The 23,949-nt window shown below is 46.7% G+C and overlaps 1 protein-coding gene across 1 annotated transcript in view; it reads left to right on the top strand.

Annotated features, from left to right (window-relative positions):
- Nucleotides 1-22,438, top strand: part of LOC308169773 (uncharacterized protein) — a gene marked incomplete at its 5' end in the record, with an annotated part of 29,961 nt that extends 7,523 nt beyond the window's left edge. Inside the window, 11 exons of the mRNA XM_080544511.1 lie at nucleotides 2,607-3,355; nucleotides 4,607-4,855; nucleotides 8,557-8,776; nucleotides 9,040-9,102; nucleotides 9,821-10,146; nucleotides 13,161-13,199; nucleotides 14,600-14,692; nucleotides 15,459-15,540; nucleotides 15,812-15,924; nucleotides 20,816-21,017; nucleotides 22,308-22,438. Coding sequence (XP_080400637.1) covers nucleotides 2,607-3,355; nucleotides 4,607-4,855; nucleotides 8,557-8,776; nucleotides 9,040-9,102; nucleotides 9,821-10,146; nucleotides 13,161-13,199; nucleotides 14,600-14,692; nucleotides 15,459-15,540; nucleotides 15,812-15,924; nucleotides 20,816-21,017; nucleotides 22,308-22,312 — 2,141 coding nt within the window. The 3' untranslated portion in view covers nucleotides 22,313-22,438. The remainder of the gene's footprint in view (nucleotides 1-2,606; nucleotides 3,356-4,606; nucleotides 4,856-8,556; nucleotides 8,777-9,039; nucleotides 9,103-9,820; nucleotides 10,147-13,160; nucleotides 13,200-14,599; nucleotides 14,693-15,458; nucleotides 15,541-15,811; nucleotides 15,925-20,815; nucleotides 21,018-22,307) is intronic.
- Nucleotides 22,439-23,949: the final 1,511 nt, after the last annotated feature.

Raw genomic sequence — 23,949 nt, 5'->3', positions numbered from 1 at the left:
GATTCTGGGCCCAGACATATTTTTCACAGGGCTCATGTTTATTCTGAGTCATTGTTTGGGCTGTAGAGACGGGTACACAGCCGCTTGTTTTCCTTTCATTACCTCCATGTCCTTTGTGTTGTCATGTGGTCATCTTACTGTATTCGGGTCAATGGCTGTGTTCGGAATGGTATACTAGCATACTGCATACTAGCATACTCAATGAGTATATACTGCATACTGCATACTGCCTACTAAATTCATAATAAGTATGAGAAAACCAGCCGACCGTTTACACAGTATGCATACTGCCTCCCAGAATGCATTTCGCCAGGAGCGGGGAATTTAAACCTCCATTTTAAACCTCAATTGGCTAAAAGCTGTAATTTTGGCGTGACAAGTGTTAACATGTCATTTTATGAAGTTTTAATATGTTTTCAGGCGAGAAAGTAACCACATATATTCCCAAAATGTGTCCAGTTTACCAAAATAACCAGTTTATACATCTGATCTGACGATTGTTTCCGTCTTCTGTTCCTAGCTATATTATGGCTGCGTTCGTAAATTTGCCCTGGAAATCTGATCAGCACTCATGGAATGCCTCTTGTCCAATCAAATTACCTGGTCCCTTTATGACGTTGAACCCAGTGTGCGCTCCGGCGCTCTCAGAGCAAATTTACAAACGCTCCTTACATACGTTGCTTACATTGCTTACTTACGGAGTTCGACAGAAACAACATAACATAATTACAAGTTGTAAAATGATTTGGGGGGCCAATATCTTTAGCTAGCTCAAGTAACTAGTTGACTATATTGTTGTCTTAGCAGTTGGTAAAAGAACATGATTAAAATAAATATATATGAGCAATAACATATCGTGGGCTTGCTGCAGCAAGCACAATACAACCAACTTGTCCGTCTGAAGCGACAATACTGGGATCATTCGTGATTGGGCTACAATCAGTCAAATACTAGGCGAACGTGTGTAAGACACGAATAAACTTGGATTTCATGCATTTCAAGTGGCATATTTGTAATCATGACGACGTAGCCTTGTCTAAGAATGCATTTCACCATGTTAATTCCCAGTATAGTGAAAATACCACTGCTCATCCGTGATCAGACTTAGCTGGGGTGCTGCAGCTGAAGAGTATCAAATAGAGTGCAAAAAAGCAGCATCTGCACACTCAAATCTGTGCTTTTTTTTAAATTGTTATTGTGAGCTTTCGGTCTCAAAGCAGGGAAACCAGGGACAAATAATATATCATATTATTATTATGTTAATAATAACAATAAACAGGGAACCAGCCGACCAGTCAGCAACAAAGCTCGTCGCTTTGTCAACTGTCAGAATAGTCTTTTTGGTCGAAACGTTATTTAATATAAAAAATCCTGGAAGTCACATTAGTTGGCTTGCTGTTTCATTATCCAGAATGACAAGGCCTATACTAGCGTTAGTCAGTGCTACTTTTAATGTATTATTTGTAAAATGATCAGTTTTCAAGTCTGTCAGGGTTTTCAATCGCTGAAAGGTTCAATTGATCATTAAGGACTAACAAACGTTCTCTGTCATAACAGGAAAAACCTGAGTAGATGTTTTTTGATGACACAATCAAACAATGCTGTTCTTTTTTATGTATGTATTTATTTTTCAGTTATTGTGCTTTGTTGGTATAGCTTAATGTCTGCTGGAATGTTCACTAAAAGTGATCAATACAAGTAAAAAAAAAAAATAACATCTTTGAAAAGCATGAATAAAAAGCAAAATGTATTTAATTTATGTAATGGTACAAAAATAAATGAAAAACTGCTGGTAGGCATTTGGTATGCGGTATTCGGCCAAATATTTCCTTAAATTCGGCTTCGGCTTCAGCCAAGAATGTTTTATTCGGTGCATCTCTACTTGTAATTGACATGGGTTTGCTGCTCTGCCTGATTGTGCTGATGTCAGAGAGGCTACATGTTAGCTGAACCTCTCAGCTCTGATGTCAGAGAGGCTACATGTTAGCTGAACCTCTCAGCTCTGATGTCAGAGAGGCTACATGTTAGCTGAACCTCTCAGCTCTGATGTCAGAGAGGCTACATGTTAGCTGAACCTCTCAGCTCTGATGTCAGAGAGGCTACATGTTAGCTGAACCTCTCAGCTCTGATGTCAGAGAGGCTACATGTTAGCTGAACCTCTCAGCTCTGATGTCAGAGAGGCTACATGTTAGCTGAACCTCCCAGCTCTCTGATTGTGCTGATGTCAGAGAGGCTACATGTTAGCTGAACCTCTCAGCTCTCATTCTGCTGATGTCAGAGAGGCTACATGTTAGCTGAACCTCTCAGCTCTCAATTCAATGTAACAGCTTGTCTAAAGGTGAATGGGGGGGAAGGTTAGTAGGGAATGTTTGGGATCAACGTCTGAGGCACTGATTGCAGAGCAAGACTCATAGAAGGTTATTGTCTGTGTATTGGTGTGCTTCAATTGACATTTGTGTCATCTGACCATGTCATCTGCCATTATACTTAAGGTCAATTTCTGAGGTCAGCAGGCCATCTAGTTCTGTGTAACTATTTTGGACATATTTGGTTTTGATGAGTTTTGATATTGATCAAACACCTTTATTTTCTTTCTCTTTTAACAGCAAAATCTGAGAAGATGGACAAACCAGAGAAGGAGGAGAAGGACAACTTGCAGAAGTTGGACCAGTTTGACATGTTTGATAAGGTAGACAAAGTGGAGCAGAAGGACATGACAGAGAAGACTGAAGCCACGGTGACAGTGGACAAAACAGACACACTGGAGAAAGGAGAAAAAATGGTAGAGAAAACAGTCAAGGTAGAGTTCACAGACAAGGCAGAAAAGACAGTAGAAAAGGTGGAAAAGACTGACAAAATGGAAAAAACGGAGAAGATGGATAAGGACGACAACACAGGCAAGGTGGAACCTGAGAAAGTAGAGAAAATGGAGAAGGTGGAAAAGCCCAAGAACACAGAGAAAGAACAGTACATTGAAAAGGTGGAGAAGACCCCAGAGAATCATGAGACAGCTGTGAAGCTGGATACATCTGACAAGATGGAGAAGCAACATGCCAAGGAGACTAAAGACATGGTTGAGAAGGTCAAAACTAAGACAGAAACAGTTGAAAAAGACAAAGAGAAAGAAGACAAAATGGACAAAGAGGAGAAGACAGAGAAAAGTGAACAGCTAGAAACAACTGAAAAGCAGGACAAGGTGAAGAAAGCAGAGGGGAAAGTGACTACTGAGAAGAAAGACAAAGCTACAAAAGCAGAGACAGCTGAGAAGGCCAAAAAAGCAGCCAGTAAACCCACGACCAATGGGAGCAGTGCTGCACCAAGCAAAGACCTGCCAAGTCCGGACAAGAAGACCAAGGTAGGCAAGAGTCAGGGGGGTGGATCTCAGTTTGTGAGAGCTTTAACTTTTTCACTTCTCTCCAAAAAAACAGGACAGGTTAAAGCAGTATGGAGGGAGATGTTTTTTGTTAATTGTTTGTTAATTACAAAACATACACTATATGGACAAATGTATGTGGACATAATTATTGTCTGGGGCTGTTTTCATGGTTTGGGCCCCTTAGTTCCAGTGAAGGGAAATCTTAATGCTACAGCATACAATGTGATTCTAGAGAATTGTATGCTTCCAACTTAGTGACAACAGTTTGGGGAAGGCCCTTTCCAGGTTCAGCATGACAATGCCCCCATACACAAAGTGAGGTCCATAATGACATGGTTTGCCGAGTTTGGTCTGGGAGAACTTGACTGGCCTGCACACAGAGCTCTGACTACAACCCCATCGAACACCTTTGAGATGAATTGGAACGCCGACTGCGAGCCAGTCCTTATCGCTCAACATCAGTGGCCGACCTCATTAATGCTCTTGTGGCTGAATGGGAGCAAATCTCGGCAACCATATTTTAAAATCTAGTAGTAGAAAGTCTTCCCAGAAGAGTGGAAGCTGTTATAGCAGCAAAGGTGGGACCAACTCCATGTTAATGCCCATGGTTCTGGAATGAGAATTTCAACAAGCACATATGGATGTGATGGGGTGTCCCAATACTTTTGTCCATATAGTGTATGTATGGAGGAAGATGCCGAAAAGCTTTCACCTGTCCAGTTTCCTCACATCAGTACAGATGAATAAAAGTAGACAAAGAGAGGAAGCTACTTTAGACTATTGACCCCCCAGGGGTGTACAGGAAGCTACTAGACTATTGACCCCCCAGGGGTGGACAGGAAAACTGTCATTCATCACTCATGCTGCTGACGCTTCTGCTGCTGCTATTTTGTACATTACAGTAACAACATTATCAGTAATATTAAAAATGATAAGAGGATGTAGTTCCTTGTTGCTGATTGAGTGCTGATTCTGAGTTGATATAACTTATAATGTAGTGTTTATTTTTGTAGGGAACTTGTAGGGAATGTATCCTAATTCTGTTATTTATGATTAATGCTGCTTTGATGCATTATCCTGCTGCTGTTATAATGTGTTTTTATGAGTAATGCTGCTTTGACACATCATCCTGCTACTGTTATATTTTGTTCTGTATCATATTTTTGGTATTTTTTTCTTTCTCGCTATCATTCTTTCTTTTGCTCTCCATTCGTCTGGTGCACTGTGCAGCCCGTCGTCGGGGCAACGAAACTGAGCACTCCCAAACCACGGCCAAGCTCTGCGTCGGCCGGCTCCTTATCAGCCGGCACCTCTGCCCCCAAACGCCCCACCCCATCGTCCACCTCCACCTCAGCCACACTCAGTAAAAACAAACCCGTCCCCAAGGCTCTCACCCTCACCACTGTCCCTAAGAGGCCCTCCACCGCAGGCAGCCGCCCCCCCACCTCCGCCACCGCACCACGTGAGGTCAAGCCCAAGGTGAGTGCCCCCTAACCCCCCCTCTCTAGTCTCCTCCATGGTCCCTCACACCCCAACCACCAGCACTGACCTTACTGTAGTTGGCCTCTTGTGTGTCTAGGTGTCTCTATGTATGGTGCTGGGTGGGAGTTCTAAGGATTACTCAGTGTAGGATGCATACAACAAAGGTAGAAGAGGAAGGGCCAGAGGAGAGGGAGAGGGAGGAGGGAGAGGAGGGAGGAAGGAGAAGAGAGAAGAGGAGACGAGACGAGATGAGAGGAGGGGAGGAAGGAGAAGAGAGAAGAGGAGACGAGACGAGAGGAGAGGAGGGGAGGAAGGAGAAGAGAGAAGAGGAGAGGAGAGGAGGGGAGGAAGGAGAAGAGAGAAGAGGAGAGGAGAGGAGGGGAGGAAGGAGAAGAGAGAAGAGGAGAGGGGAGGAAGGAGAAGAGAGGAGAGGAGAGGAGAGGAGGGGAGGAAGGAGAAGAGAGAAGAGGAGGGGAGGGGAGGGGAGGAAGGAGAAGAGGAGAGGAGGGGAGGAAGGAGAAGAGAGAAGAGGAGAGGAGAGGAGGAAGGAGGAAGTAGAAGAGAGAAGAGGAGAGGAGAGGAGGGGAGGGGAGGAAGGAGACGAGGAGAGGAGAGGAGGGGAGGGGAGGGGAGGGGAGGGGAGGAAAGAGGAGAGGAGAGGAAAGGGGAGGTGAGAGAAGGAGGAGGGAAAGGAGAGTAGTATAGATGAGAGGAGGAGGGGAGGGGAGGGAGAGAAGTATCATTGGGCAGGCTTTATTCATCACTCTACCCCTGGCATTTACTACAGAGGTCCATGGCCAACCACAAGGAGAGACACTGACAATGCCACGCCTTGAGTCTCTCACCTTCAGCCGTCTGGTTAGGGGATGACATACTAGTCAGTCAGCCAACTCTAACTCTGCATCACACCACAGTCTATTATAACACTCCAGTGACGGCGAGATCAACAGGGGCTTGATGAGAGATAGGGACCCACAGTCTGAATGAATTAAAGAAAGAGATGCGTGAAAGCTATTTTAAGAGGGTATGAATGAGAAGAAAGAGAAGGGAAAACAAAAGTGATTTTCCAGGCAGTGTATTCATCCATGCATGAGTGGAGGAATTCAGAAACACACATCTGTCTATTATTACAGCAGGATTCCAAGAGCAGTAGTTTCCATTTATGCCACTTAGAGCAACAGTGTATTTTAGAGATAGGCAACAAGAGTTTGTCAACAACCACTATTCCTGTCTGGTACGGATGCTGGCTGTGTACCAGTGTAATATCATTGGTTCCAATGAGTCTCAGCACAACACAATCGTGATAGGAATTGATTATGGTAGAAGATCATCCTAACCTTAATTACTCTCTAATCCAAACCTTAACCATGCACTCCAGTGTAATGTGTGGTTGTGAGAGCAGCTGGTGAAAGGGGGAACAAGTCAAATGTCAAAAAATCAATCAAAATCTTCAGACTTTTAATCAGAAAAATGTACATACATTTCAACGTTGTTGAAAATCAATGACACACTCACTAGTCAAGCCAAAACATTGCAATGCAATGGATTCAGTGAGTAATCCCCACTACTCTAGACTAACTAGGCAGTAGGTAGTAGTGGGGATTACTCACCGAATCCATTGCATTGCAATATTTTGGATTGACTAGCGAGTGTGTCTTTGATTTTTCAAGTTTAAATGTATTTACATTTTTCAGAATATATGTCTGAACATTATTTCAGTTGCCTCCTTGTTCCCCCTTTCACCAGCTGCTGTCACATTATATTGATCTCTCATAGCTGGTTTCACACATGCACCAGGCTGGCAGGAATGCTCTGCCACTGCCCTCTAGTGGTGTCCTGTAGGACTAGAGGAATTACCATGATCACTGGTAGAACAGCCCACAAAGTCACTTTAGCCACTCTGTTGCTATGAGACAGACCCTATAAAGAGTGCTTCATGGGAATGCACAACAACCTGGCTCTTGAACCTGGCCTGTTCAGTAAACAAGCTAGCCAGATGGGGAGGCAGAGATTTATTTTATTTATTTATGATGATCTGGCCAAGAGTAAGAATAAAAACTGGCAAGAATAAAAACAAACATATATAACAGAAATATTCAGGGTCAACACAACATAATACATACAATACATGAGAACGACAAAGCCAGTGAAGATAAATGAATAAAAACAAATAGAAACAAAGTCAACTAACCTGTGTGAAAAGACGGCAGCCCAAGATTTCATGGACAATCCCCAGAAATCTAATTACATTTTACACATACATCTATAGCATGTTTTTTGTTAGTAGGTGGTTCCGCCACAGTTTTCATTTGATTGACATCTTTTCTACCATGCGCATGCAACAGTCCATTACTTGCTCTTGCGATCTCCACTTTTTTTAGGTTCTTAATGAGACTCTTCCACCCATACTATCGGCAGAGATCTGTGCCACTAGAAACTGAATTTGAATTACTGACATTTGAATTTGAATTGCTAATTTTGAATACTTTAATGAAAAAAATGAATTTGAATCACATAATTTCAATTTGTATTGTTTAACTTGATTCAGTTTTTCAATTCAGTTATTCAAGTTAAACAATACAAATTCAAATTATGTGATTCAAATAATTTTTTTAAATTCAAATTGAGCAATTCAATTTCAAAGTCAGTAATTCAAATTCAGATTCTAGTGGCACATATCTCTGGCCATAATCCGGGTCCTTAAGGAAGAGCAATCGACTGCTGATTGACCTAACTCCTTTTCGGCCAATCAGCACCTTTCATTAACGTACCCAAGGAAGTTTAAAGAACGCACTCCCAGTGTTGCCAACTTGGCGACTTTGTCCCTATATCTGGTGACTTAATTAGTCAAAAGCGACCAGCGACAAATCTAACTTCCTTTTCTGGTCATTTGGGGAATTACTGTAAAGCATCTAACATATCCCGTATTCCACGGTTCACGTTACAACCGGAGTCGGGAGAGACGAGTAGGGATACAGTCTATGGCGAGAGATGGTTGCCGTCTCCTCTCTCCCTCAACACTCACTCCCGCGGCCAGTCTGATAGCAGCCGCGGGGAGCGTACCGTTGTTCCCCGGGTCCTCGCGGGGGGTTCGGGCAAAGTTCGGGAAATAACGCACGGTTGTCATGTGTTTATACAGCATGGATGATACATGCCTAATGCCTTTGATGCGCACACTTGCTACTTGCCGCTTTCATCATTTTATTTAGCCTATATAGCACAAGTAATGCATTGAATGTAACCTCAAGTGCTGAACAGTATTAAGTAAACCACAATATATTTGCTAAAGCTTAGGGGTGACCGTGCCTTTTGCAGCCATAGACTGTCACTGCCTGGTAATAACAAGGTAGGCAAATGACAGTATCCCGTCTAAAGTGTTTCTCCGATATATGTGAGATAAGAGATATGTGCCACTAGAATCTGAATTTGAATTACTGACTTTGAATTTGAATTGCTAAATTTGAATATTTTTTTTTTATTTGAATCACATAATTTGAATTTGTATTGTTTAACTTGAATAACTGAATTGGAAAAACTGAATCAAGTTAAACAATACAAATTCAAATGATGTGATTCAAATTCATTTTTTTAAATTAAAGTATTCAAATTCAGTTTCTAGTGGCACATATCTCTGCCCATACCCCCCCCCCTCTCTCTTCACCATCCATCTCTAACAGTCCTATTCTTTCCTCTCTCAGACCACCACAGAGAAGCGCCCCCTAGTTCCAAAGGTCAGCACTGCCCCTCCGGCTCGAGCCACTGCTCCTCCCAAGAACGGCACCACTACCACGGCGACCAGTAAACCAGCCACGGCAACCAGTAAACCAGCCACGGCAACCAGTAAACCAGCCACGGCGACCCGCGCCCCCCTCTCCACCCGCCCCTCCACCAGCTCAACCACAACCAGACGCCCTCTGGGTGAGGCCCTGTCTGTCTGTCTGTCTGTCTGTCTGTCTCTCCCTGGGGTGTCGCTGTCTCTGCTGCATAGTGTCTGCCCTGCTCACACACACACACACACACACCCGCACAGACACACACACACACACACACACACACACACACACACACAGACACACCCATACAGACACCCATACAGACACACACACACACACACAAACATACATGCACACAAAATATGTGTCCTTGATTTTAAAAGGAATGTTGCTCTCTTCTGCCTTCAGTATCAAAGACAGACAGCAAGCCAGGAGAGGAGAAGAAGCCCGGCTCTCTGAAGACAGCAGCAGGTCAGACAGCAGCCCTCTTCCTCTCCACTCCTCCTTCCCTGTGCCCTGTAATAACACAGAGATGGAGCCCAACCACAACAAAAATGTTGTGATGACTTGTGTATTTCTAAAAGCCCTTCAGAACCATCAACACAGCACTGAGGACCACAGTCCCCTGCTGCTGACCAGGGAGAACCACGCCTGCTGGTTTAAAGGCAGCACATTATCACGCCTGCTGATTTAAAGGCAGCACATTATCACGCCTGCCCAATTTTTGGTTGAGGAGATTTAATGTTAACGGCAGGGCAAATGTAGTTCATCATGCAGTAAGTCATGTTAGTAAGCAAGGCGCTTATGGATCAGAAATTCGACAAAGCTATCTATTTGTCATGCATGCTATTTTGTGCAAGTTTTATTCTGTACACACATACACACACACACACACACACGCATGTTTTGTCAGAGAGAATAGTTCCATTGTACAGTCATACACTCCCAGTGCATATGACACTAAAACATAGAAATATAACTTGACCATTAGGCCACTGAATTGATGTATTCAAATGTCGCCAGGTCAAACCTTGTCCTCTCTGCTCACCTCAATGCCAGTGAGTGAATATCACACACGTCCTAAACGTATCAGTGAGTGAATATCACACACGTCCTAAACGTATCAGTGAGTGAATATCACACACGCCCTAAACGTATCGGCATCAATGTGCCAATCTCCCCATTCCAGCTGACTCCACCCGGCCCAGGACCAGCACCGCCCGTAGTTCCATCACCACAGCCAGCACCTCTGGTACCACCACCACCCGCCCTCGCACCAGCACCAGCACCAGCACCCCCAAACCCGCCACCCCCTCCTCCACCTCCACCACCACCACAGTCGCAGAGAAGAAGCCCCCAGTTCCCCGCACAGCTCGCGTCAGCTCCACCACCACCACCACCACGCGGACTGCCCCTCGTCCCAGCACGGCCCCTTTGCCAGACATCCACAACGTGCGCTCCAAGATCGGCTCCACGGACAACATGAAGCACCAACCCGGAGGGGGAAAGGTAAGGGTTCTAGGAGTGGATGACCGTGAGGGGAGGGAGGGAGTGTGGGGGTGGTGGGGGTGTGTTGTGCTCTTGTGTGTGGCCGGTGTCTTTTTAAAAGACAACAAAAAGTTGTGTCTGCTTGCAGAGCGGCGAAAAACACGCTAGCGTCCCCACAAGCCTCGGCTCCAAAGCAAGTGGCACTCACAAAACGAGCCGCAGGGGTCGAAAAGGGAATCGGGATCGGGCCTTAGAGCGCCCTTAGGGTGATCCCTAGATGGTGCTTCTTGTATATTAGCTTGCCTCCTACACAGAAAAACTGAAAGAAAGAAATGAAAGGAGGGTCCTGAAATTTGATCGAGTGCAAAGATATAATTTTTATTTTACTCACTTGGTCAAATGACCCAACTTGTTGCTCTTCTAGTGTTAACACACTACACCTACAATGACTGCCCGCTTCTAACTTCTCCTCCTAGTCTCCTCCAGCTGGTCTCCCCTCTCTCCCTCTGCAAGCCTGACCAGTTCCCAGACACTTCCCGACCTTCAGCAACCTTCATACCATTCATCATCTTGCATTTATCCGTCCATCTCACCCCATCATCTCACCCCATCATCTCACCCCATCATCGCCATACTCTGCAACCTGTTACTTGTTCTTTTTCTGGAAACAAAGAATCTCCTTCTCCTTTACCTGATTGGACCTTAAATGTTCTTATTAGACAGCCTGCTGCAGCATGACCCCCCTGTCAAGTTTCTATACTATAAATAAATAAATAAAAATAATAATAATCTTAATTCTTCCCTCTTCTTCCAGCATTATGACTGCCAATGGCCCCTGGCCCTAGCATAGATTACTTTTTCTTGCTATGACTGATGGATAGATGATTCATCTAGTAAGTCGCTTTGGATAAAGGTGTCTGCTAAATGCCATAAATGTAAATGTAATAGAAAAATACCATCAAACCCTAGACCTGACTTTCATATGCAGGGAACATGGTACCAAATGTTAAATAAAGAACCCTGAAATGCATGTGCTAAAGCAGTGGTTCTCAACCTTTTTTGGGCCAGCGCCCCCCTGTCCATTATCCAGGCCTCTTACCGCCATCAAAAAAAGTAGGCTTATTTTCTTCCCTAAATATGAATGTTGACTAATATTCTGTGTTATATAATTTAAAAAGCATGTCACTGAATGCCAAATAATAGATTGGATTAAACTGGGCAGTTGGAATATCATTATCATTAGTTTACCAGAGAGCAGAAAAGCGAATGTGAATGTGAATAAAAATGCTGTTTCTGAGTGTTAAACAAACTCAGACAACATCAGAGAATACAAACAGACTGCTACGGAACAGCAGCAATTTCACACATGTCCGTTGCAGAACAAACAGTAGGCTGCAGAACTGTACATTACAACTAACATTGTTAGTTTTTTAAGTGTGCTGGTGTTGCATTTCTCCAAATTGCTGTTTTATGATGCTAATATTTATTCATTTTTGATTGGACTTTGTTCAGAGCTCTGCGCTCTGGGAGCGCTCAGAGATGGGTGCTCTGACTGAAAACACGGTTTTGTCCGAGCGAACTGACCGTTCGTGCATTTACGAACGTACCCGTAATAACACTGCTGACAGCTGATCAATACAAAAGACGCTGCAGCTGATGCGTTCGTTTCCAGGACATCACAAGAGGAGCAACATATCACAAAAAAGCGATCGTATATTTTAGTTTGCAAACACATCGCAATGCTAACCTCAGAATGGCACTAGGGATAACATCCACAACAACACTTAACAGTAATACATTTATGTAATATACTGTGATGAACCTGCGAGGGGAGGGGACATTCGTAGCTGATTTCTCTAGGTTCGATTATTGGTAAGCGACAGAGAACTTTCCGGACTACGATCGCTTTTTTTAGATAGGTTGTTCCTGCTGTGATGTTCTGGTATGGTGGTATGGTATTAGCACTCATTTTAACTAAATTAAATGTATTGAAAAGGAAGCGAACGAAGCGAACGCAACAATTACAATGAGCCCACAAACTGAAACATATGTCACTCAAGCATAGCCTACAAGGAAAACACTCATAGAAGTTGGGCATTGGCCAACATGATGTTACAGGTGGGATGAACCGGGGTTCTTTCTATCGTAGCCTAGCATAGTATTGCAATTTCTGCACTGTACATGAACTGTCAAGATTCTTCTACAATGCAGCTTACCCAGACACATTGGAAACTATCAAAAGCTCTGCCTTTGCTAGCTGAGTTTTTAGCTTCTCCATCTTCTTGATGACACTGTAGTGCCGAGAGACGAGAGTCGTAGGCGGCGTATCAAATGTCAAAGCTAGACGTTTATTGAATGACATGAACGAGTCTCAACCACACACTTCAAGCATGTAACTATAACTGACGTAACAACCTGGGTACCACGCACTTAACTGTCCGTGCGGAACAATACTCCCAACCCATAGTTCTGTGGGTGAATTATGTCAACCCACCACAACACTCACTTTTATTTTTTGGGGCGCTGCGCTACGTGTGTCTGCGTCACAGAGCCCGGCCACGTTCAGAGCGCTCAGAGATGGGTGCTCTGACTGAAAACACGGTTTGTCCGAGCGAACTGACCGTTCGTGCATTTACGAATGTGCCCGTAATAACACAGCTGTTTTTCATGAGAAAAATACTTTATGCGTGAACGCCCCCCAAGAACACCTCAACGCCCCCCTTTAAAAAAAAATGCTCCACCGCCCCCCGATGTTGTCTGAACGCCCCCGTTGAGAAACGATGTGCTAAAGTAACTGATGAAGCATGTGTGTCCAGTTTCTCCTGATCTGTGTGAAAGAAACAAATAAATAAACAAACCAAGCCTTCTGCTCTTCTGGTATCAAAATGGTGGACTGCAACTCGTCATGCTCGGAATGGCCCCCTCACCTCACTCCAGTCCGTGTGTGTGTGTGTGTGTGTGTGTGTGTGTGTGTGTGGTGTACTGATCCAGGGGGGGTCTTGTCTCCCCAGGTCTCTGTGTCTCAGAGCAGGAACTCTCAGGCCCAAGGCTCCTCGTCCAAAGAGACCAGCCAGGGCAAAGTGAGTTCACCCTACATCGCTCCCATTTGGAAATTCTCTCTCTCTCTCTCCTCTTTTTCTCTCTCTTTCTTTTTCTCTTTCCTTCTTTGTCTTTCTCTACCACTTTTCTCTGTCTTTATATCTCATTATTGTCTTGTTCTGGAAACATGATCATCACAGATTCACTACATTTCTTTCATTACAAACACAAACACGTTAGTTGACCCTCGCCCCCCTATTCACTGCACTGACTGACTGCCGATACACATGTGGATAATGTACAGTAGACGGACTGGTCTGACAAACGTCTATACAGTAGCTCTATGGTTTGTTCATGGATGGAGACACAGGAAGACTTGACTGACTGTGGATTATGGGTTTACAGTCATATGGTTTGATTTTTTTTTTTTTCAGAACTTGGATCTTGATTTAATGTTTGATTTCAAGGAACGGTAGTTTGATCCTTCATATCCCCTCCAGCTAGTTAGTGTGAAAGTGTGGCATATGTAGTCAGTGAGGGGAAAAGAACAATCGGTGAGAAACTCAAATTGGACGCACTGGAAGATCACAGCCGTGATAGAACACAGAGCTGACTAACACAATAGTAGCAATGCTACTGCTTGTATATTTTCTCCAAACCTGACTGTGAAAGGTTGCAGCCAGACCTAGAGAGCCAGGAGTCCATTTAGATAAGTCTGTATTCCGCAATAACAATAACAACTTTCCCTTAGCATGGTGTTAAAATTGGCTCTGGCCTTCAGACCTTCAGACCTTAGTGAGGCCAGGTTTCTGCTGGAGGCCTGTTACGTGTCATTGTACAGTACGTTATTACATCTGGGCTGTACTCTGAGTTATGGTCTGTTGCTTTCTGGAATTAAACTCTCAATCTCCCTAATTACAACAGGATAATGATACCCACTGGACTCCAATGGCTGTCAAGGACCTGAGCTTTAGCCTTCTACTGCCAATGTGTGTATGTGTATATAAATGAGAGAGTGAGTGAGAATGTGCTTGTTTCCGTTGATTATCTGTCACTACAAGACTGAGCCGTCTGTGGTGTTTTTAACAACTAAAATGGCCTGTTGGAATGTTTGTTATTCCCTATCTGAATCTAAAGGCTTGGTCTTGTACCGTACCTGCCTGTATGGTGTTTGGTGGTCCACATTATTAATGACCAACTGTCATGGTATGATTGTGTTTTTGTGGTGTTTTAGTGGGAGGGTTATGAGAGGGACAGCGTTGTGTTCATGTGTGAGGTGCATGTGTGTGTACAGTGTATGGATCTTTGTGTGGCTTCTAGAAGCTTCTGCTTTTCTCTGTCTATCCGTATATCTGCCCCCCTCCCCTCCGTCTGCCCTAACCCTGACCCTCACGGTGACCCCCCCCCCTCTCTCCTCTCTGCTGCTATGCTGTGTTCGTAGGTTCAGATAGTCTCCAAAAAGTTGGACTTCAGCCACGTCACCTCACGCTTGGGGTCCAAGGACAATATCAAGCATGTTCCTGGTGGAGGGAACGTAAGTACCGGGTTGCGGCTAAGCTTGAATGGCCTGAACACAACGCACCAATCACCGCCATTGGGTCACCACCTCTACAGATCGGCGCTGTAATAATAGGGCCTGAGGGAGACTGACCTGGTCTGAAATGATCGGAATCTGTTCAGGTCCCGTTCATTGATAAATATAGCTCCTGATCTCAGTAATAGTATAGCTGTAACGCCACGCACTTCTCCCTTAAGAACTGTCACAGCCATTGCTAAAAAAACTATTGCTCTCACCAAGCTACACCACTGAACACCATCACTCAAATTCAATGTCTCTCTCTTTGTTGTTTGGGCCTTGGTTGTGTGACGTGGTTTTGGTCAACATGTTAGAAAGCTCAGCTCTCCTCCATGCTATGCCTGCAACTGTCCCTGGCTTTTAGACTCTACCTGTCTCTGTCTCTAACTCCAACTAAAACACCAATCAAACACCAGCTTTCCTTGTGTGACCTCTGACCTCCTGCACAGACACAGAGCTCTGATTGGTTCTCCACAGGCTTGCTTCCTGATTCTGTTGTCCTTGTATTGCTACTCTGTGCAGTGTATACATGTATTGCTACTCTATGCAGAGTATACATTGCATAAAGGTTCACCACAGTTTATAGAGTTTATCGACAGCTGTTCTAAGAGCAGACTTGATGACAAAGCCGGATTATAAGTTGAATCTTACATGGCCAGAAGGAATGTCTCCTTGACATTCATTGGCTCCTCATTGTGTGTAACTGTTTGATGTTTGTTTGCAGGTTCAGATACTTACCAAAAAGGTAGACCTGAGCAAAGTGACAGCAAAGTGTGGCTCAAAGACCAACATCAAGCACAAACCTGGTAAGGTTCTTCTGGGTTGTGTGATCCTGTCCACTCTCCATAATGTATCATTTTCAAAGGATCCAGGGTATTCCAGGGACTTGTGTGTATGCTATTGACTCTGTATGTCTAACTAGTATAATACCTTATACTCTACCTTATGCACTGTCTACAGTATCGTGTCTTTTGCACCATGCACTTTTGCACTGCCATCTGGTTAGATTCCAAACTGCATTTCATTGTCTCAGTACACTGTGATGAAGTTGAATCCAATGAATGTAATGTCTTCCAGGGGGCGGAGAAGTGAAGATAGAGTCCCATAAAGTTAACTTCAAAGATAAGGCTCAGTCTAAAATTGGTTCCATGGACAACCTGAGTCACGAGCCCGGTGGTGGCAACTTCAAGGTGAGGAAACCAGACAAAGGGCCCTCTTACATTACAGGCAACCGTACTTTACAGTACCACACAGTCTTGTTCATACCTATGCGCTAACAACGCTTAGGTTGTGGGTTTGATTCCCGCTGGGATCATATATGGCGGCAGTGGCTCAGGAGGTAGAGCCGGTTCAAACCCCGGCTGGCCATGTGTCGAGGTGTCCTTGAGCAAGGCACTGAACCCCTAATTGCTCCAGGGTCACCGTCTATGGCTGACCCCTTGCCTAGAGCATAAAATACCAAATTCCAACAATTGACTGACAAGTTGATTGCATGGCAATAAAACTATTATTATTATTATTATTATTATTATATACTGAAACATGGATGCACTCACTGCAATGTAAGTCCCTTTGGATAAAAGTGTCAGCTAAATGGCATATATTATATGATTATATATCATACAAGCTATAAGATGAACAAAATATTTTGAATTACCTCCAATGGAACTTGTGTGCTGTTTTCTTTTGTCACAGAGTGAGTCGGTCACGTTTTAATAAACTCCCCCCAAAAAGTTCGGAAACATTATTTCAGTCGATTATTCCTCCCCTTTAATAATCATGCATAAGGATCATGCATTCGTGGAATGAGCAAAACGTGCTAAACGTGTGGGTAGCAGCCCAAAATAAATTGCCAAAATCCCCTGCAATATTCTTCTGTTGGTATTCACTCTCGTTTTGAGCTTCAAGTGCTGGCAGAAATAACGTTTCCGAACTTTCTTTGAGGAGTTTATTACAATATTCTGTGCAAAGTTATTTGTAGTGATCTGTTATAATAACCTATAAATTCACATGTTCATGGGTCATTTCTGGGTCATTTTGACGGTAGGAAAGATGGCCAATCTGTAAGGTGGGTTTCAAACAAGCCATCGTGGATATTTGCCAGATGGACACCACTACCTACAAGGATTTTATCCTAAGCGTGTGTGTGTGTGTGTGTGCGTGTGTGCGTGTGTGTGTGTGTGTGTGTGTGCGTGTGTGTGTGTGTGTGTGTGTGTGTGTGTGTGTGTGTGTGTGTGTGTGTGTGTGTGCGTGTGTGTGTGTGCACACAGCTTAAGAGAGATGAAGAGAAATATAGATAAAGCGAGTGAGCAAGAAAGATAAAACAGAATAAAAACCATTTATTTTGTTTCTCGATGACTGTGTTCTCTTCCTGTCATTCCTAACCACACTAAAGGGTGTTGACAAGACTGCTCCTTCCTCCTGCAGTACCCTAGAGTAAGCCTTCCCCCTCTCTCTCCCCTTGGTGACGGGATGAGACTAGAGTAAGCCTTCCCCCTCTCTCTCCCCTTGGTGACGGGATGAGACAAGAGTAAGCCTTCCCCCTCTCTCTCCCCTTGGTGACGGGATGAGACTAGAGTAAGCCTTCCCCCTCTCTCTCCCCTTGGTGACAGGATGAGACTAGAGTAAGCCTTCCCCCTCTCTCTCCCCTTGGTGACGGGATGAGACTAGAGTAAGCCTTCCCCCTCTCTCTCCCCTTGGTGACGGGATGAGACTGGACCTGCAGGCACGGCTCTGCCACAGCAGCTCTGTTCTCAGCTCCAAGAGACACAGTGAGACAGAGTCTAGGAGACACACGGGGGAGGACCTGGGGAGGGTGGAGGGAGGAGAGAGACAGAGTCTAGGAGACACACGGGGGAGGACCTGGGGGAGGTGGAGGGAGGAGAGAGACAGAGTCTAGGAGACACACGGGGGAGGACCTGGGGAGGGTGGAGGGAGGAGAGAGACAGAGTCTAGGAGCCACACGGGGGAGGACCTGGGGAGGGTGGAGGGAGGAGAGAGACAGAGACTAGGAGACACACGGGGGAGGACCTGGGGAGGGTGGAGGGAGGAGAGAGACAGAGTCTAGGAGACACACGGGGGAGGACCTGGGGAGGGTGGAGGGAGGAGAGAGACAGAGTCTAGGAGACACACGGGGGAGGACCTGGGGGAGGTGGAGGGAGGAGAGAGACAGAGTCTAGGAGACACACGGGGGAGGACCTGGGGGGGGTGGAGGGAGGAGAGAGACAGAGTCTAGGAGACACACGGGGGAGGACCTGGGGAGGGTGGAGGGAGGAGAGAGACAGAGTCTAGGAGACACACGGGGGAGGACCTGGGGAGGGTGGAGGGAGGAGAGAGACACACGGGGGAGGACCTGGGGAGGTGGAGGGAGGAGAGAGACAGAGTCTAGGAGACACACGGGGGAGGACCTGGGGAGGGTGGAGGGAGGAGAGAGACAGAGTCTAGGAGACACACGGGGGAGGACCTGGGGGGGGTGGAGGGAGGAGAGAGACAGAGTCTAGGAGACACACGGGGGAGGACCTGGGGAGGGTGGAGGGAGGAGAGAGACAGAGACTAGGAGACACACGGGGGAGGACCTGGGGGGGGTGGAGGGAGGAGAGAGACATTGTGGGGAATATGGAGCCTGTGGGTGAGAGGTGGGGGGTGGTGAGGAGGTGGTGTAGGACACAGAGCGAGATGTAAGAGGACGTGTGTGAGGGGAGGAGAGTGAGGAGGATGAAGACCATCGGGCATGTTTGGAGGAAGACCAAAGCGGCCTACCATCATACTAAAACTAGGGGGGATGTGGGAAACGCCAAGCACAAGCTAGGCTGATCTAGTGTGATGTCACCTGTCCCCTCAGCCTATGGCAGTCCATTTTTGTAACATGACCATCTCCATGGCTGTTTCACTTTCTTTCACATCTTCTTTAGCGCTGGGAATGAATTCACACACTGTTTACATACACCATAGTGACCATGCACAATGCACAGTAAATACTGTACGCATGCGTGTTTGCGCTCACATATATTATACACACACATATTGATATTATACACACACACACACACAAACATTTGAGATTTGCAATCAGATTCCTGAGACACATAGAATAGGTATCATACATTCCTCATGTGTATCATCAGTGCCAACATCATATTTGTTTTGCTGCTCTTTATATCATAGTTGCGTTAAAATCCAGGGTTCGATGTTGTGGAATGTCTAGTACTGTATCCTGTATCCTCATCAACATTATTTTATTCGGGCATCGGAACAGCCACTCCATGTGTTCCTACCTTTTGCTTCTCATGATTTATTACACCATTTATTTCAATATCTTTATAGACCTGACGGCTGCCTACGATACCGTATGGCATCGCGGCCTCTCCTGCAAGCTGCTCCGCCTGCTGCCGGACAGGCACATGGTCAGAATGATCATGGAGCTCATCCGTAACCGCAGCTTTACCCTCACCACCGGTCGCGGACAGCTAAGCAGGCTCCGACGCCTTAAGAACGGCGTCCCTCAGGGATCGGTCCTGGCCCCCCTCCTCTATAATATCTACACCTATGACCTGCCCAACACACTCTCGCGGAAGTACGCCTACGCAGACGACCTCGCAGTGGTGTACTCTGCTGGAAATTGGCAGTCTGTGGAGGGGATTCTGAGCCAGGACATGCAGACACTAGTGGCATACTTCCGGAAATGGAGATTGAAGCTTAGCGAGGCAAAGACGGTGTCGGCTGCCTTCCACCTTAACAACAGGGAGGCTAAACGTGAGCTTAGAGTACACCTAGATGGAACTCCCCTGCCATGTTCCGCTGAGCCAATCTATCTCGGCGTGACATTGGACAGGACGCTCACGTTTCGCCGACACCTCGAGTCACTGCGCAAGAAGTTAACAGCTCGTGTGGCGTTGATGAGGCGACTGGTTGGCTCGGGCTGGGGCGCCGGCGCAAGGACCTTGCGCACGGCAGCCCTAGCCCTCGTTTATTCAACTAGTGAATACTGCGCCCCAGTATGGTGTCGCAGTGCCCACACCCGCCTCATCGACTCGCCTATAAACGAAGCCTTGCGCATTGTGACAGGATGCCTGCGTCCTACCCCCGTGGACAACCTTCCCATCCTAGCAGGCATCCAGCCCGCAGGCCTCCGCCGCATGGGAGCCACAGCACGTCTCGCCTGCCGGGCCGTGGAGCTTAATAACCATCTGCTCCATGATAGGCTCACTATAACAGCGGAGCCCTCCCGGCGTCTCAAGTCGAGACACCCATTTGTGCCTGCCGCACAGGATCTCAGGCAGCAATGCAGAGATCTCAACATCAGTGCGGCAGGATGGGCGGATTATATGTGGCGCGCGGAGTGGGAGGCTAACACCTCCAAACTCCGCGACCACATCCCAGTCGCCGGCGCTGAGCCCCTCGGGATGGACTTGCCAAGGCTATCCTGGGTGAGGCTCAATCGTCTCCGGACCGGCGTCGGGCGTTTCCGCTCATCAATGCACAGATGGGGCTTGGCCCCAAATGCGTCGTGCGAGTGTGGCGCAGAGGACCAAACCGCAGACCATATTATCCTGGATTGCCCGGTGTACCACCCACCCAACGGGATGCATGGTCTGTCGGTACTAGATGACGAGACGATGACGTGGCTTCTGGAGGGGTGTCCAGAAATATAGCCCGGGTGAGCCCCTCAACCAGGTCTCGGGGTGGTAAAAGGGTAGCCCCTCGGCCCCGAGCCTGGTGGAGTGGAGAGGAAGAACAACAACCCATACGCCGAAGAAGAAGAACATGATGTATTTATGTATATAAAGATACTTCCATACGTCCATAGAAGATACAGTATGGCCTCTACTCTTCTGCTTCTCCTTGCTTGTCATCGTTAAATACATTATTTTATTCGGGCATCGGAACAGCCACTCCATGTGTTCCTACCTTTTGCTTCTCATGATTTCTTACACCATTTATTTCAATAACCATATTCAGCACATGTCATGTTTGCTTTGAGTTATTTTTGGTGTTTTTATCACCCCCTATCCAACACACAAATCAGCCTCTTTTTTGTCTCCATTCCATTGCCTCAATTGACACCCTGCTATGTGTTTCTAGGCTGAGGGGACCCAGGAGACAGCAGATGGGAATGGGGCTCCCTCCAGTGGAGCCCCGGCCTCAGCCCTGTCCCCAGCCCCAGCCTCAGAGCCAGGGCAGGCAGGGACCCTCGCCCAGGAGAATGGGCTGAAGGAGGCCACCCCCTGCGGGAGTGAGGGCCTCCGGGACCCCCAGGGCCTAGACACACGCATCCCAGAGACAAGTAAGTGTGCCCCCCGCCCCGCCCAGATCTGACCCCTGCTCCACCTCGACCCCCCCTCCGGGCCTACCTCACTGTTCTCCTCAGCCCCCTACCAGAGAGGGATGTGTGGAGTGAGAGACCCAGCTCAGTCCCTTGTTATTCCCAGTGATATTGACGCTATCCAGACACGGCTGTGTTTCTTTTTTTTAAAGGTTAATTTATTTCGGAGAGGGGCAGTCCCACTCATATTTGAATTCTTTATTGGACAGAGATAGTGAAGATAGACAGGAAGGTAAGGAGAAGAGGGCATGTCAGCGGGGCATGGGCCGGATTCCAACCCATGCCGACATGAGCATATGTTTGCACTCTACACCGCGGTGCTAGACCACTCTTTTTGACTAGAAATCAGTGTGCTCAAATGTTGTATTTGGTCAACAAAAAGATGTATTGTAAATTCTGCAAAAGCCCCAAGGGGGGGGGGGGGGCTACGGGCAGGGGGGGGGGGGGGGCTACGGGCAGTCTTGCAGGGGGGGGGGGCTACGGGCAGGGGGGGGGGGGGGCTACGGGCAGTCTTGCAGAGGGGGAGGGGGGGCTACGGGCAGTCTGGCAGAGGGGGAGGCGGGGCTACGGGCAGTCTTGCAGAGGGGGAGGGGGGGCTACGGGCAGTCTGGCAGAGGGGGGGGCTACGGGCAGTCTTGCAGAAGGGGGGGGGCTACGGGCAGTCTGGCAGAGGGGGGGGGGCTACGGGCAGTCTTGCAGAAGGGGGGGGGCTACGGGCAGTCTTGCAGAAGGGGGGGGGCTACAGTCTTGCAGAGGGGGAGGGGGGGCTACGGGCAGTCTTGGGGGACGGGGGGCTACGGGCAGTCTTGGGGGAGGGGGGGCTACGGGCAGTCTTGGGGGAGGGGGGGGGCTACAGTCTTGCAGAACATTGTGGCAAAATGATGGTTGATCAGGAAGACTGTTGAGTCATACTGTATAAGGTGTTGCAGCTCCAGATTATGAGAGTATGGAATTTTCTGCGAAATTTGACCGGCTCCATCTCATAAAAGTATCTTTGTGACTCGCTGTGTTTTTTTTGTGTTGTAAACATTTCATCCTGTTTGTGCAGTCCAAAGTCCCTGACCCCCTCGTCATCTGTGACTTCTTATTTTGCAGGCATCTAATTCTGCTTTGTGCTATCCTTCCACTCTCTTCCTCTCAATCCCCCCCCAACATCCTCTCCTTCTTCCCTCTTCCCCCTCTCTCTCCCTTTTGCTCTCTCTGCTCTTTTCTGGATTTGTTTTCCCCCTCCCACCTTTTTTCTTGCTGTAGATTGAGTCTTTCAAGCTAAACTTCAGAGAGAATGCCTGCTCTCGCACGGACCATGGCGCCGACATCATCACCACCTGGCCAGACCTGGGCGACAGCCCCCCCCCACACCCGCCACGCAGCCTCTCCCTCCACGACTCTCTGGCCTGCGCCAGCTGCCTCCACTCCTGCCCCCCACCGACCCCCTGCCTCCTCCCTCCACCAGCGGGGCTGGAGGTCATCGCCACACTAGCAGGACTCAGATCATGACCTCATCCCTCACCCCTCCGCCTCTCCGCCATCCCACCATCCATCTTAAAACATCCCCCTTTCCCTATGACCTCATTGTGTATCATTCTCTATTACGCTACCCCTCCCCTGCACTTCTGTTGTCACGTGTTCCCGTTAGCTCAGCTGACATTTGTACATAGACTTAGCTTTGGGCAAGGGTAAGGCTACAGTGGAATGGGGAATGGAGGGTTGCCATGGTTACTCTGATCCTCTGGGAGTGTTGATCAGTTTTTTTTTGTGGGGGGGGGGGGGGTCTTGAGATCCTGGGTTTAGTTAGAATCTTCTGACCGGGTAATGTGTTGATAATGGGCTGCGTCATAAGATCCTCTCTCCTCTTTTCCGTGTCACGTCACCTCTCCTCTCCAAGAGCATGACTTGGCACTTACACGCAGCATAAATGTCAATCTGAACCAGTATTACAGTATTTACCAATGTTGTTTTAGTGAAAGAGTAAATCTACCAGGCAATACCAATCACACACCTTGTTCACCTAACACAGTCACCCCTGGACTCACCCTGTGGCTTATGTATGAAGAGTACCATGTGTAGCACCCCTTTAATTGTGACCATATGGGGCTGTCGTGTGTTCACGTTAATCAACTTAACCCATTGGCATACTCACTCACTGTCTCATCTCACCTACTCTCTCTCTCTCTCGTGCCCATGTGAGAACCATCCTTCTTCACTTCCCACCATAAAAGCACTCACAAATACAATTTTAAAAAAAAGAAAAAAAATAGTAGACCGTTTGAACAGTAGGCTATTTAACTGTCTTTAATCTCTATGTTTGTGATGATGTGTGTGAGTGAATAACGTAACAATGAGCTGTGGTGTTCTGTTGGCTCTTTTCTTTTTCTTTTTTTTTATCATTCTCAACTTGTTTTTCTTCTCCTTGGTTTCAGTTAAAGTTGTTTTCTTGTTATTTTCTTTCTCTTATTTTCGTTATATAAGCAATACAGTGGATGGTATGTTTTCAGATAGGACTAAAGATATCCTCTTGAATACACATGCACACGTTAAAAAATATAATTAAAAAAAGAACACAGTCATGAGGACGCAACAGCATTCAGAGCTTTAAAATGGATGAAGGTGTCAGGTATGTTGAGAGGAAGATTAGGACAGACAGAGAAGGATGAACGGAGAGACAATAAACACTTAGCGAACGAGTTGAGGAAACAGTCAGAAAAGTATGACAGGAAATGAATAGAAGATGATACAGTTAAGAAGCTTAGAAATGTGGTGAAGATGATTGAATGATGAATGGGTACAGTATGTGTATTGGAGGTTGGTGGAGCTGTGTGTCTTGTACATGCCTCCTTTCCTGCTCACCTAAACATGAGGATGTGACTGATGGGTCCCTGTCCGGAGAGACACA

The sequence above is a fragment of the Nansenia antarctica genome (assembly GCF_963989245.1).
Source record: "Nansenia antarctica genome assembly, chromosome: 13".
Classification (NCBI taxonomy): Eukaryota; Metazoa; Chordata; class Actinopteri; order Argentiniformes; family Microstomatidae; genus Nansenia; species Nansenia antarctica.
This window is presented reverse-complemented; position numbering and strand designations above follow the sequence as displayed.